Genomic DNA, 14,831 nt, shown 5'->3' with positions numbered 1-14,831 from the left:
GGCCCCTGTGTCCTGCTGTAGTCGTATTTTAAGTTATTATCTTTTGCTTTTTAGAGGCAATTGTAGAGTTTGTGTTGCCGTATTTAAAATTACTTTCTCCTAATTGAGGAAATTTGGAAAATTCCATTAAATCAGTCCTGTCTCCCCCAAACAACCACTGTTAAATTTCATTTCAAAATTACTTTAGGGGCACAGATACACGGGCTTTTCACAAAAATAATTACACAGCACGTGAGTTTTAGTATTCTGTTTTACTTAGTGTGGAAGTATGAGCATTACATCATATCATTAAGTACCTGTTAAGACTCTTTCTCCCAGGGTATCTCATCTTTTATTTATGAATAGAACAAACATGTAACACAGACAGATAGGAGATTCTGTTATAGTACAACCACATCCCAACATTCTGCTTCTTACCTATTTTTCTTTAATTTTTTTATTTATTCTTTGGTAATTTCATACATGAGTACAATGTATTTAAAGACTTAAAATAGTTAGGTGTATGCATGTATGTCTGTGTCTGGATATATGCTCATGAGTGCAGGAGCCCTCAGAGGCTAGCAGAGGGTGTTGGATCCCCTGGAGCTGGAATTCCTCTCTAAGAGCTGGGAGTACTCCAAGAGGTTGAGCCATCTCTCCAGCTCCAAAAACAGTGCATTCAGAGCACACCTCCAAACTGTAGTCCTCCAGTTTCTCCCGTAAGACCCCCTACGTCTCCCTCCTAAGTTTATGTCTTCCTTTTCACAACCCCCTGTGTCCAGTCAGTGATGAACATATGTGCATGAATGTGAAGTGGCCACTGGATCTTCGGCAACTGACTGTGGTAGGCCATAGCATTGCAGGAGACTGACTCTCCTTCCCTTGGGCCATCCGTTGCCGGTAGTGTCTTGGCTGGGGCGGGGTCTGCACCGTAGCTGCTCTGAGTCCGAGAGTCCTAAGCAGTTCTCTCCAACCCTTGGCTCCTGCTGTCTTCCCACCACATCTTCCACAGTACTCCCTGAGCCTTGCTGGAAATGTAATATCCAGCTGTCCATTTAGGGATGAGCTCTCTCTGTAGCCACTGACTCTCTTTCTTAGAGTCGTTGTGAGTCCCAGTATTAATAGCCGTCTGCTACATAAGGAAGCTTCTCATCTGAGGGAGAGGACCATTTTATTAGCATGTATTAACTATAGAAAACCATGTGTTTTGTCACATTTTAATGGCTGTATTATTTGTATGAATTCGCCACATCTTTTAATTCTTTCTAAATTGTTTTCCGTGTGGATTCATTCTTTCAGTTTGTATCTGCTCTTAACAACACTGTAGTGCATAGCTTCTGTGGAAAACTGATTATTCCTGAGCCCTGCAATTATTGCATTTAAAAGTGTGTGTGTGTGTGTGTGTGTGTGTGTGTGTGTGTGTATGTGTGTGTGTGTGTATTTGTGTGTGCACACACACGCACACATGTGGGTGTGAGCTTAAGTTCTTAATATGCCTCTGTTCAGAAAGGTTGCATTAATCTTACTGTTTTTTAAAAACAGATTATTTCTTAAGGTAATTTCCATTTGTATTTTTCTTCTTATAAATATTTAAGAACAGTAAGATCAGATACCAAAAAACTATCAGCTACATTACCAGTCATCATAAAACGCAATTATATTTACTTAAGTATTTTTAAGAGAGTGGTAACATGCTTTAAGTGACACAGACATTAGGAATTTTAAACCTAATTTTCTAACAACGAAGTTATGCTTTGCATATTGACTTTTCTAGATAAAAACTACCTTAAAACCCTTAAGCATGATCAGATAATATGCTTTGTTGGAATATCCTCTTTGGGGCAGACTCTGAATCCATTTTAATAGGTTAAAATAATGACTTTAGGGTTGCTATATTTTCTACATTCCTTGAGGTTAGATTTAAATTGCCAGTCTACTTCCTATTGTCTTCTTATAAGTGCATCAAATTTACACACAAAAAAAAACCCCTAAAAACTAGAGAAAAGAGGTTTTAGAAAATTTAGAATTTGAATATATCTTATCATGCAAGCCCATGTGTCTGTATTGACAGAAGTGGGTAAGTGGGATTATGCTCTTGTATGGGACCTAACTTATTCATGAAGGAGCACATGTTTATTATAAAGAACATTGCGATAAACTGTTAATACAATCTTGTAATCCTTACAACAACATCTAATTTTTTAAGTTTTTAGACTAAGATAAATGCAACGTGGTAGATACAATCTAATAATACCATTAATTACATTAAATGTAAGTGGACTAAAAATTCAATTAAAAAGCAGAGATTGGCAGAATAGATGAGAAAACCCAGCTATATGTGATTATTGTAAAAGGTAACATTAAAAGTAAGGTCTAGGAAAACTACATTGTGCAAACAGCCAAGTGCAGAAGATTGGTGTGGCCACATTAGCACTGGAGGAAGAGATTCCAATACGAGAAATGCTGACACCGTAAGTCAGTATATCTAGAGTTCACAACTCTAAACCTAATTACAGAGCTTCAAAATCTATGCAGCAGCATTGACGGAATTAAAGAAAGACAAATCCATAATAGTTGTAGAATTTAATACTATTTTCTTACTAATTGATGAGACAAGTACATTAAACATCAGTAAGAACATAGGTTTTCTCAATACTATCAACTAATTTAATTGATAGGTCCATATACCCAGTATTTCAGGAACATCTGCATTTTCATCAAAATACACCAGTTTATTAGTAGGTCATAAAAAAGTCTCTAGATATAAGTTTAATATTGTTGTGAGGTATCTGTTGGGAGGTATCCACCAGAGAAGACTCCTCAGACATGAGTTCAAGCCAATAGGAAGTCTTTACGAGCCTTCCAGTGACCCCGGTGGGTTTCAGGAGCTGACTGCAGTCCTGAGCCTTTCTCAGGGTGGGCATTTAAGCACACAAAACAAATCCTGGATTGACACACCTCAGTTAGCAAGGACAGCTAGCCAGAAGCAGAACTACAGAAGCCAGAAAAGCAGGGTTAGTACATTTAGGGACTTTCCCAGAACTATCGACTTTGATGGAGTAGGTCTTTGTTCTCACTCTGGCTGGTGGTGCTCCCTGTATACATGATAGATTCCAAGGCATGGATGGTACTTCCATCATGGCATCAGTTGTGCTAAGATGTGGGGGTCTGTGTGTGTGTGTGTGTGTGTACATATATATGATATGTATATATCATATATATAATATATATATATATTAGTGTTTATATGATATGATATGATATATGTATATATCATATATATATAATATATATATTAGTGTTTCCATATTCTATTATAGTAACCAACATTTGGGAGTTAAAAAAAAATTAAGATCTTACATACCAAAGCAAAAGAAGTCTAAAATACCTAGGAATAAATTTGACTTTTGATATTTAAGACCCCAAAACTAAAACAATATTAAGATAATTTTCAAAGGCTCAAATAAATGATGAGATATATCATGTTTAAGAATCAAAGGATTTGCCAGGCAGTGGTGGTGCACACCTTTAATCCCAGCACTCGGGAGGCAGAGGCTGGGGAATCTCTGTGAGTTCAAGGCCAGCCTGGTCTACAGAGTGAGTTCTAGGACAGGCTACACAGAGAAACCCTGTCTCGAAAAACTAAAAAAAAAAAAAAATCAAAGGATTCTAGTTTGATAATAGGCCAGCTTTCTCTCAAATTGGCTTCTAGATTGAGCACAAATTCAATTAAAATTCTGCCAGACATTTTATTGAAATTTTTTATTGAAAAAGCTAATTCTTAGATTTACATTGAAATGCAAAGAACCCTATGATAGACAAAATAATCTTTAGGATAAAAAGAACAAACCTGGAGAACATACATTATGTGATATTAGTACTTCTTATATAGATATAAGTGAGGACAGATAACTACCTCAGTGGATACAACGGAGTCCAGAAACCAACTCACGCAAATAGTCAATTGATTCCAAGAGTGTTGCTGAAGCAATTTAGAGGAAGAAGGTCACCTCAGACTCACTAAGCTCTTCCATTCTTATATTAGCTTCTGACATTTTACATATTAGTGTCAAGAGCAAAGCGATGTGACTTACTTGTGTTGTATATGAAAGCCAGAGCTAACACATCAGGGCACTCCATGTGAAGTGTCTGTTGAGTCTACTTGAATCAGAAAGCTAAGTCATACACCAGCTCTATTAAGATGTGCTAAGTATTTTTCAGTTTCAAAGGGGTTCTGGTAATTGTGAAGTTCAAAACCACAGAAGGTTCTGGGAGCCATTGTTAAGATAAATACCTGGGAAAGAATGGAGTAAAAATATGTACGATTTTTATTGAAATCTTAGCAAATTGGCTCTTTGCAGTGATAACATTTCTTTCCAAAATGTCACAAACGTTGCTGAAGTCCTTGATGAATATTAAAGTCACGGAGACTCCTCTCTGACCAGGTACCCTATCACTGGAATGACCCTAGCTGTGCGAAGCCCTGAAGTAATGCTGGCTCATTGTTGTGTACGTTTCATTCACTCATTCAGTGTTTGTCGAGTAGCAGTAGATATCAAGCAGACGATGATAAGCAAGACATGTGTCACTCTGTCCCCACTTTCACGTGTGGAAAGTGCAGACTAAAATAAATGCCCTCTCATAGCAGAATAGAGATCAGTAGTGACTGAACACTGTAAACTGTCTGTCTCGTGCTTCCTACAGTTTATACTAGCGTCAGCCAATAGAAATGCAGTGCAAGCACATATGGAATTTTATATTTTCTAATAGCCACATTAAAAGGTATAGGGTGATTTCACTTGGGTCATATATTATCTAAATTAATATATCTAAAATGTGATCATTTCAACGTGTAATTAATGTTTATTTATTTACTTTTTTGCAATGCTAAAGATCCAACCTAGGGCCTTGCATATTCTGGGCAAGTACTATATCACTGAGCAATATCCTCCAGTCTCAATATTTTTATATTTATTAAAGGATCTTTTAAAGATATTGTGCAGGGGGCTGGAGAGATGGCTCAGCAGTTAGGAGCATTGGCTGCTCTTCCGGAGGACCCAGGTCCAATTCCCAGCAGCTCACAACTCTCTATAACTCCAGCTCCAGGGGATCTGACACCCTCACACCAGTTCACATAAGAAAAAGATACTGTGCCAAGATGTGCTTCCTATAGGACTTATCTCAATTTGGATAAGCCACATTTTAGCTATTCAGTAGCCACATGTGGGGAATGCCTACCTAATTGACAGTGTACATGTGTGAATCACCTCCGGTTTGTTGAATTTTAAAGCTGGACTCCAGAGAGAGACCTGATGGTGTGTCTGATGCTTAAGGAAGATCACTGAGTCCGGGAAATAACTTCCATTATTGTATTCCTAGAAATCCAGGACTTGTGGTCAAAATGAACATGACTCTGCTGTGGCTGTATAACTCCCTGAGAGAATCCTAGAGTTTCGCCGTATTTATAGACAAATCTACCTAGCCAGTGTGCAGATAGATCCAAGTGGTCTCTGGGAACTGTAAATGCTCCCGGTGTTCAATGATTCCCCCAATAATGATTCTCCAGAAGGCAAAAATATTGCTATTCAGATTTCTCAATAAATATCTGTAAGATGAGTGGTGAACTGAATCAATAGCCCACGTATTATTCTCTGACGCACAAACAAAATATTTTTAGCTCCAGGTTAATGAGCTCATGTTTATTTACACGCTTGTCTCCTGTTTAAAATTCATTTGCATCTTAACAGAATAATTTTTGTTCTTCTACCTAAGGTCATTATTTCCATTAGGCTATCCATCCCCATATTTCCGAGACTGCAGCTGATTTACCCTGCTATGCTGAATTTAGAATTCTGAATTTATAATCACTCACCAAGACCGAATTTCAGCTGTGATTTAGGAAGGGCGCGAGTTGGAACCAGCGTGGGTTTGGTCATTGTTTCGACACAAATGTTTATAAATTCGTCATCGGATGGGTCTACCCATCTCCGCTTCTTCAGAACCACCTGGGGTGCAGGATGACGGTCCTCAGGCGCTTGCTGTGTGGACAGTCAGTACCAGAGCAGAGTCACTTCCCACTGAAGTTTGACAACCGCTGTCATTCATACAGTGAAGTTCTGCGTTAGTGTAACTAAGGATTAAATTACACGTCACCGTTTCCATCGGTTCTGTCACTGCCACAAATGCTATCCAAGCGTTTGCTGGTTCTTCACTACCTATGCTGGCCCTTTCATTGTATACTGTAATTTCCCTTTCAGTAAAGTTTTCATTGTGCAGGAGAGCTCCTTGACATGGAGGTTACGAATGATGGATTCTGCTAGAGTCAAATTATATTTATCATAAGTGAGCTAATGTCTGAAATCAAATTGTCTGGGACCCAGATAGCGTTCTCTCACACGTTCCCCTAGTCTCTGTAATGTTTGTGACAGTGTCGGGAAAGGTGTGCCTCATTCCTTTCTCTTTTTTTCCCTCTGAAATCATTTTAAGTGTACTTTAACTCAATCACAGTTCTGCAGAAAGCTATTGAACCAGACACAAGGACTGGAGCTTAGAGAGTGAATCAGACTCAGTGTCTGCCCTCTAGGAGGTCACAGCCTCGGCAAGGCAATGGCGAGAGACAGGTACAGAAGCCTTCTGTTAAATGTAATGTATGAAGGCAGCAAGGAGCAGGGAAAAGCAGGGGGTGGGTAACTGCCTGAGAAAGGGAGGCAGGGGCTGGCTTCAAAGAGAGGATGGCACTCTGCATGCGTATGAGCCACAGCCAGCCACGTGGATGAAAACATTCCTGCAAGGTTGTCCAAGGTACAGGGAATCTCAGAATTTGGGGTCTTCTAAGCCAGAATGCGCTCTTTGCACTCACCACAGCTTTCTCCACGAACCTGGCCTTCAGCAGCACACTGGCCACGGTTTCTGTGTTTCATACCAGACATCCCTGTGGTAAAATCTAAAGAGTGATGCATTTCCTTTCCAGGCCCTTCAATGCCATTTAATTCACACCAGCAATAACTGCATAGGAACCTACCTTTAAGAGTTGCCAAAAGCAGTGTGCTGCTAATTTATGGCCACATCTATTAAGGCTCTAGAGAGAATCTAACTCCTGGATTTTAAACATGGTTGAGATATTACCATGATGTTTCCCGATTTAATCCCTCCATAAATTAGATGAAATGATCATATCACCTGTTGTCGCTTCATTCTTGCCCCATCTCCAATCACTCTTTTGCCTTCGTTAATTCAGAATGAAATACCACAAAGCATTAATGGAGATGGGGGGGGGTGCCTTTTTATGACTTCAATATCACACTGAATGATGCCTCAGCTTTTACCGGAATCGGGGAAAAGAGGGAGATGGGGAATCGTACTCATCTCTTGCAAGCCTGTTAATAATAACCTTGCTGGATAGTTCCAAGTGAGGGAAGTAAAGCTTGGAGATATTAAGTAGCTTATCTACATCTCTCTGCAAGCAGCTACCGGGGGCCCCCACACAAACCCAGGCCTTCTGACCCTTAACTCCAAGGCCCTTTCTGGTGTGACCTCAACTCTTCCGGGAATTCTATAAAACAGCTCCTTCAGTGTTTTGCAGTGAAAAACATTATTGCCAGCCTGTAAACAAGACCAGAAACCTCTCCATTTCCCCATCACTTTGCCGCCAGTGTTTTTACCTTATCCCTTCACAGTCATTATTTGGTGTTCTCTTACAGAAGGCAGCAGACTACTGCAGCAGAAAATGTCCTTAGATGGGAACCCCAAACCTATTCATGGACCATCAGAGAGGTCAGATGGTCTACAGTGGTCAGCTGGGCAGCCTTGTAACGCAAGCAAAGCCAAGGCAAAAACATCTCCTGTTAAGTCCAATGCCCCTGCAGCTCATCTTGAAATAAAGCCAGATGAGCTGGCAAAGAAAAGAGGTAAAGTGGTTTCTTTTGCACAGATGATTCAACATATTCTGCACACACATTAAAGGGCCAGGATGGCAGAACTTTCCAGAAAAAATACTGCTTAGCAAAGGGGGGTCATACATGCAATTGAATTTCTTCTTCATTTCCCCCCCTATGATCCACTTGGATGGAAAACGGGAAGGCAGATGTGGTCCTTCTCTTGTCATTCAGAGGTCTAGGATTACGGAGGTGGAGTTCATCCCCTTCTCTGCCCCCATTGTGGATGGATGAGTGGCCGTTTATCTCAGTCACTTAGGAAGCAGTATTAGCGCAGGACAGATTAGTGCCTCCCAGGCAAATGAAATTCAGGCCTGTGTAGATGAGGATGAATCTAGAGCCTGATAGATCCTCCTTGAGGGATGGCCTTCCCTGTGGGAACTCAGTTCTGTATTAGAACTTTCAGGCAATCTAACACGTAGAGGACTTTCTGTTTGACACACTAGATTTCCATTGTTCGAACCTTGGTGTCTTCGACTCGTAACTAGCCTTACAAATGAAACGGCTAAATCACTTCCCTTCAGATTCCAAGACTAAATAGTGCCCTTCTGACCCAGCCTCAGTCATATTTGATTTCCTTGGCTTTGGCTTGGCACGCTGGTGCCATTTTCTTGAGGGAGAGTTCTTTCTTTGAAGAAGCATGCTCCTGGTGAGATAAGAACAGTCTGTTGGCCATGCAGGCTCTCTACCCTGGTACGAGTTACAGGAAACCCCGGGAAGATGGGCCCCCCAAGAGCTGCTTTCACGCTCTTGCCGTTTCCAGGCCTGGCTCAGGACGCTGGTCAGGAGCCAGCATACCTGGCCCTCACGGCTCAGCCTCTCTAGCCCATTTGTACTTCTCTATGTCATTTTCCTGCTCCAAAATCTGTCCGCTCTGAGCCACATGCCGTGGTGTTTACAGCGGGAGCCAGCCGCACAAATGGCCTTTAGATCGGAAGACACTGCAGTTCATGACACTTCCCCAAGAGCAAAAGGACAGGTGTCCCCTACATGGCGCAGCCAGAGCCCCCACTGGGTGAAGGCATTCTAGAGGGCCAGACAGACCATTCCCTGTTAGCAAGGTGTTTCCTCCAGAACACAAAAGAAAGGTCTGTTTGGGGTGGATGACTTGCCTCATTTTTTTTTTTTTAAGCTCATAAATAAAAGACGAAGTGGGGTCGCTGATCTATTTTTTTTTTCTTGGCATCCATTTTAGGCCCAAATATTGAGAAATCGGTGAAGGATTTGCAGCGCTGCACTGTTTCTCTGACGAGATACCGCGTCATGATCAAAGAGGAAGTGGACAGTTCCGTGAAGAAGATCAAAGCGGCTTTTGCTGAGTTACACAACTGGTGAGTAGTTCGACCCACACCTGTAAATTCACCGAGGCCGGGCCGCCCCCACGGCCGGGGAAACAGCATCCGATGGGAAAGGTGGTTTATTTCATGCATAAGCATCACAGAACGGCTCTCTGGCTGACGTTTTTTAAAGTTCTGTAGGCAGGAAAATAGATCTTGGGAATGAAAAAGAAAAAGTATTTGAATAAGAAGAACTCTGATAGGGGCTGGAGAGATGGCTCAGAGGTTAAGAGCACTGGCTGCCCTTCCAGAGGTCCTGAGTTCAATTCCCAGCAAACACATGGTGGCTCACAACCATCTGTAGTGAGATCTGGCGCCCTCTTCTGGTGTGAAAGCATACATGCAGGCAGAATGCTGTATATATAATAAATAAATCTTTTAAAAAAAAGAACTCTGAGAGACATCGTAATTCACGGAAGATTGAAGTTGGTCTAATAGCATGTCAAGGATATGTATGGACTAAAACTTATCGGGGGTGTGGGGTGCTTAAATGGTATTGACATCCGTGAAAGGCTAATCACATGAGAGATCTTTGAAAAAAATCAAAAATAACCCCATCATTATCATTAAATTCCCCTAGCAAAAAGAAGCATCTTATTCCATGATAGAGCTCCGTTCTTGACGTAGGCAGTAGGGGTCATATCAGCTGTGATAAAAGAACCTGAGAGAGGAAGGGTGTACTCTGGCTCCCAGTTTGAGGGTGCAGGCCACCGTAACAGGAGCTCATGGCTATGACTGCGGGAGCCAGAAGCCGCTGGCCACCTTGCATCCATATTCGGGAAGCAAAGCCGATGAGTGAGTGCTGCTACCTGGCTTGCTTTCTTCTTTTTATTCATGTTCAACCCAGGACCCCAGCCCACCGACCGCAGATACAGTGGGCCTTTCCCACTGCAGGTCATCTGATCTAGATAATATCTCACCGGTGTGGCCGGAAGCTGGCCTCCTCAGCCATTCTAGAGCCTGTCATGTTGACAATCAGTATTAGCCACAACCGTGGCGCTCGTTACTGCCCAGCTCGCTGCCCTTCACGATGTACTCAATAAACCTGTTTCCTTTCTTTCAAAAAAAAAATATATATAATAAAATGGTACCCGGATGTGGTTTAGATGCTGCCCCTTCCCTCCCTTCAGCTGGTTTTAATGAAAAACGTCTCTCTGAGCCCTGGATGTTTACTTATGTGAAATATTTGTTATTGTATAGATTGTTATATCATGGGGAAAAAATTTCAATTAAGACTCCATTTCAAATGAAAAAAGCCATACTAAAGATAAAAGAGAAGCTCATAGCTGATATATGTGTGTGTGTATAAATACACGCACACACACACACACACACACACACACACACACACACACACACACACACACACATTCCAGAAGCTCCATTCAGGTAAATCTACTTCTAAGTCAAATTGTACTCTCATACTATCAGGATCCAGTCTCTCTCCTCCTTCCTGCCTCTATCACTTTCTTCCTCTATTCTTTCTTTGGCAGTATCTCCCACAGTCTCCCAGTTCTGCTTATTTTTTACCTCATTCTTAGACAGACACCTCTGTGGCTCTGTGGCAGCAGACTCCCCTGCTTCTCCATTAAGTCTTAGCCCCTGAGACTAGGCAGTAATTCCAGAAAAAAAAAATTGCAATGGCTAATTTCCATTGGCTGGTTTTGGTCACATGTAAGTCTCTGTAGAACAACCACCGTGGCAAGAGAAGTGGTCTTCCCACTATCTGTTCAAAGTCTTATGCTTCTCACAGTATTGACAGTGGGATGAGTCCCAACAACTCCATAAAGTAAAAATTGAAGAGCCACAGTTATCCAGGCCAAAATACAGGTGCTTCCACCGAACGAAACCACCCAACCGTGGTACCCAGGGTCATGGAATTGTCCCCCATATCTCTTTGGCCTCCCTTGATGCCAGAATTTTATGCATTTTTTTTTTACATATTTCTCCATGCCAAGTCCTTGCTTTGACACCGATGTGCTTTTTAACAGAAGCTGTGGAGTTGTAAAAACTAAGGATTAAGTTTCAGACTAACTTAATCTAAAATTCATGAATTTTAAGCCATCTGCTGCATACAAGATCCCAAGGGTGCAGGAGACACCGGGAACTTGACAGGAAACTGTCTCCTTCAGTCGCCACTCAGTCCCTTCCAGGTCTTCTGAGATGAGCGACCCTTTACCCTCATCCAGCCATGGCATCCATGGAACTTTCCTCTGGACCAGAATGTAGCTAAATTGTTCAAAGCAACTCCCAGAACTCATGGGATTGCTTAAGCACAGCAGAGATGCTGTACTATTGAAGATCAGAATTCTTAGTCATTTCTAGTTAGGATTTTTTCCAGTCTCTCCTTAAGTCAATTGTCCTGTTGCTTGTAAGTCTGCCCAGCAAGCGTCTAGAGCCAGGGGCAGCAGAGGTTAGCTGGAAAGGACCAGCTAGTGAATTTGTTAAGCATTCCAAGCACATGGTCACCCAGCTCTGCTTGCCTATCCAAAAGCAACCTTGGACAATGCAGAAAGACACTGGGACAAGGTTGACTCCTGGGGTCTGCCATTTGCCAGCCTTGGTCTTGGGGGATTAGTCCTCAGCCTGGAGGGGAGTTCTGTGCCCTGTCCATCCGGCTGGCACTGTAGAGTAAGCGCTTCCTCTGAGGGCCCCTTGTGATGCCTTCCATGTGAGTGGCTCAGGCGCCAGCTGACCAAGTGGATCAGTGACCTTGAATTGCCTCTCCTCCCGCTGCTGTGGCGGCTTTTTATTGACTTCGTTTTGTGTATTAGTGAAAAATGAACAGCACACGGGTCACAAGACCGCTGGAGATTTACAACGGATTCTTTGAGCTTTTGACTCCTCAACTGGTGAAAGTGTGGCGCAGGAAAGCCAGTGGCCACGCAAGTTGTGTGTGATTTCTCTGTTCTGGATTCCCCTTCCACTTTAACCTGGTGGGAAGATGGGTACTGAACGAGCCCTGCCGTGCTAAAACGTCCCCCGCAAGACAAAAGGACGCTTGCCTTGCAAATCAAAAGAAGAAAGCATGTCGTTCAACCCTTTGCTATATGGGGTGGCTACCAAGTAAACCCCAACACTCCGTTTCTGACCTAACCCTTAAAAACCACTCCACAACGATGTGTGCTAACTTTAAAAATAAAACCAAATTACCGTCTAAGCGTAGCCATTTGCATGCATTTCTGCCAAGTGGGAAACTTGGCTTCTGCTCCAGACAAGCCTTTGGCCCAGGCAGCACAGTGATGAACTAAGACAGAGTCTCCCTCTTGTCTCCTAAGGGGGAGGGAAGGATGAATTTTAGGAATTGTGGTACTCATGAAAATATCAGGCCCCAGAAGACGTGGGGAAGAAGTTTCCCTACTGATGGCTGAGTCACATACGGGAGGCAGTAGAGGGGGTCGTGTGCCTAGCACCCCCAGTGTAAATACAGACAACCCTTGGGCTCACCCAGAGAGGGGATTCCTGTAGATTTGGAACGCGTGGGCCACGTCCTCCGGCTTTCTGAAGAAACTGCTCGTTCTGGAAGAGTAATTAACTCAGATGACCCTCAGCGGCCTGAGTTAGTGATCCCACCCCTAAGTCCGTCCTCTGGTCCTTATTTGGATCACCCAGTCCTCCTAACTCCCAAGTGCTCAGTAGCAGGTCCTTTAGAAATAAATAAATGTATAAAAACATGCATCTAATATAAAACATTTAAAAAATGTAAGACACGAAAACAGATTTCACTTTGCCTCCAATTGCCAACTTGAGGACACGCGTTCTGCTTGAGTGTGTCCCGCCAAAGCTCCCGATGAAGTCCATGGGAATGGTGACTTCCAGAAACTAGGAGAAGGTGGTTGCTGAACATCCTCCGGCCTTACGGAGGACACACCAGGGCCAAATGAGCTGGGTATTCACCCTTCCCAAGCAGGTTGTGAAGAACACTTGCCCAATACAGTTACTGAAGAAAACCACTAAGTAGCTATAATACAACATTGGCGTTTCACCTGGACACAGTCCCATGTGGCTAAGTGGCCATCCATGGGGCATTCCCACCTTCTCAGAAAGAACTGGGGATCTGAGTGAGTAACCAAGACAACATGATCCTCTCCCACTACGTCTGAACAGAAGATAAACTTGGCAACAGGAGCATAAAAAGTAATATCAGGAACTAACGTGAAACATCTGGGTTCTCTTTGGCACGACTGGCCTCCTACCACATCTGGAAAATAGTCATCCTTTGGAATCTTAGCTGCCAGATGTAATTGCTCTGTGTGTCGACTAGTCTAGCTTCCCATCACAAACCCAGTGTTTGTGTGTCCAAGTTGATTATGAAGACTCAAAATGAGCAATAAAACATGAAATTGAAAAAACATTGAGGAAGTATAATAACACTCAATATTTCTGCCATATGCCGGGAGAGAAAGTATCCCAAAATAGAGCTATAAAAATCCTGTTAGGTGTTATTGTCAATTTAACATCTAATTAAGAGCACTCTTAAGGAAGACGGAAGCTGGTCTGGAGCCAGGAAAGTAGTGTGTGTACTAGTGGCGGGGGGGGGGGGGGGGGGTTAGCAATGAGGTGTAGAGATTGAGGGATGGAGGACAATCCACTTTAAGCTGTTTTACTTTAAAAAAAAAAAAAAAAAAAAAGGCAGTCAAAGCACACATTTCCGTAGCAAGAGGCCACACTGTCCCTACGTCTTGTGTGCCTTTCCCTAGAGAAAGGCTAATGAATACCCTTCTCATTGCTGCAGCCCAATAGCACAAAGGGCACCTTAAGGAAGGAATGCTTTGTTTGGGTCCACAGTTAAGAAGGGATACGCTCCATCCCAGTAAGAAAGGCCCAGCCGCAAGACCATGAAGAGGCTGGGTCACGTCACATGCACGGTCAGGAAGCAGAGAGCTGACAGCAAGTAGGCTAAGCTGTGTGACTTCAGGGCCCGCCCCTAGTGACCTACTTCCGCCCGCAAGGTTCTACCTCCGAAAAGTTTCCGAGCCTCCCCAAACGGTGCCACCGGGAGAGAACCAAGTGTTCAAACCTGGGATCCTATGAAGACCCTTTCCTATTCAAACCACAGCAGGGGCTGGGTGTAGCCCGGAGCCAAATCCAGGGTGAGACGTGAGTCTCAGCCCTTGCCTGCTTCCCCTTTCTCTGCCACCTTTCAGTTCGTTTCTTCCTCCTTCCTGTCTATTCCTCCCTCACAGCCGGGGGCTCCTCCTGTCGCCCCCTCAGGCCAGAGCTCCTGATGTCTCCACATCGTCTCTTATTCATTGAAACTCGCCGATCTGCCTCCATAGTTCATGACCTCATCCTCCTCCTCGTGAAGATGTGTTCCACACCCAGAATGACGTAATTGCACGTAACAAATGCTCTCTAGCGATCCTGGCCCCTCACCAAAAGACGGATTCTAGTGTGAGACTCCCAAGTTGAAGAACTAGCTATTTGCAGGGGAATTTATCTTTTACCTGCACCCCCGACCCCCCCACCACCACCTGCTGCTGAAGCCTTGCGGGTATCTGAGCAAAGGCTTTGTGCACACGTGCTCACCCTAGCTGGCCGGGTGGCCCTATGCACCAGGCAGATATCATCTCTTTGACAT

At 43.3% G+C, this 14,831-nt stretch overlaps 1 protein-coding gene across 12 annotated transcripts in view; it reads left to right on the top strand.

Moving 5' to 3' along the window:
- The window catches only part of Spats2l (spermatogenesis associated serine rich 2 like), a 179,634-nt gene that overhangs the window by 122,594 nt on the left and 42,209 nt on the right, over positions 1 to 14,831 (top strand). For 9 of the 12 annotated variants that reach the window (XM_015994027.3, XM_076550358.1, XM_015994034.3 and 6 more), the window contains 2 exons: positions 7,680 to 7,886; positions 9,109 to 9,244. In XM_015994027.3, the coding sequence (XP_015849513.1) occupies positions 7,680 to 7,886; positions 9,109 to 9,244 (343 nt within the window). The remainder of the gene's footprint in view (positions 1 to 7,679; positions 7,887 to 9,108; positions 9,245 to 14,831) is intronic. The other 3 variants (XM_015994030.3, XM_015994031.3, XM_076550360.1) reach the window with 1 other exon arrangement.

The sequence above is a fragment of the Peromyscus maniculatus genome, chromosome 13, assembly GCF_049852395.1.
Source record: "Peromyscus maniculatus bairdii isolate BWxNUB_F1_BW_parent chromosome 13, HU_Pman_BW_mat_3.1, whole genome shotgun sequence".
Taxonomy (NCBI): Eukaryota; Metazoa; Chordata; class Mammalia; order Rodentia; family Cricetidae; genus Peromyscus; species Peromyscus maniculatus.
The sequence above is the reverse complement of the archived record's forward strand: the minus strand, read 5'-3'. Positions and strand labels throughout refer to the sequence as shown.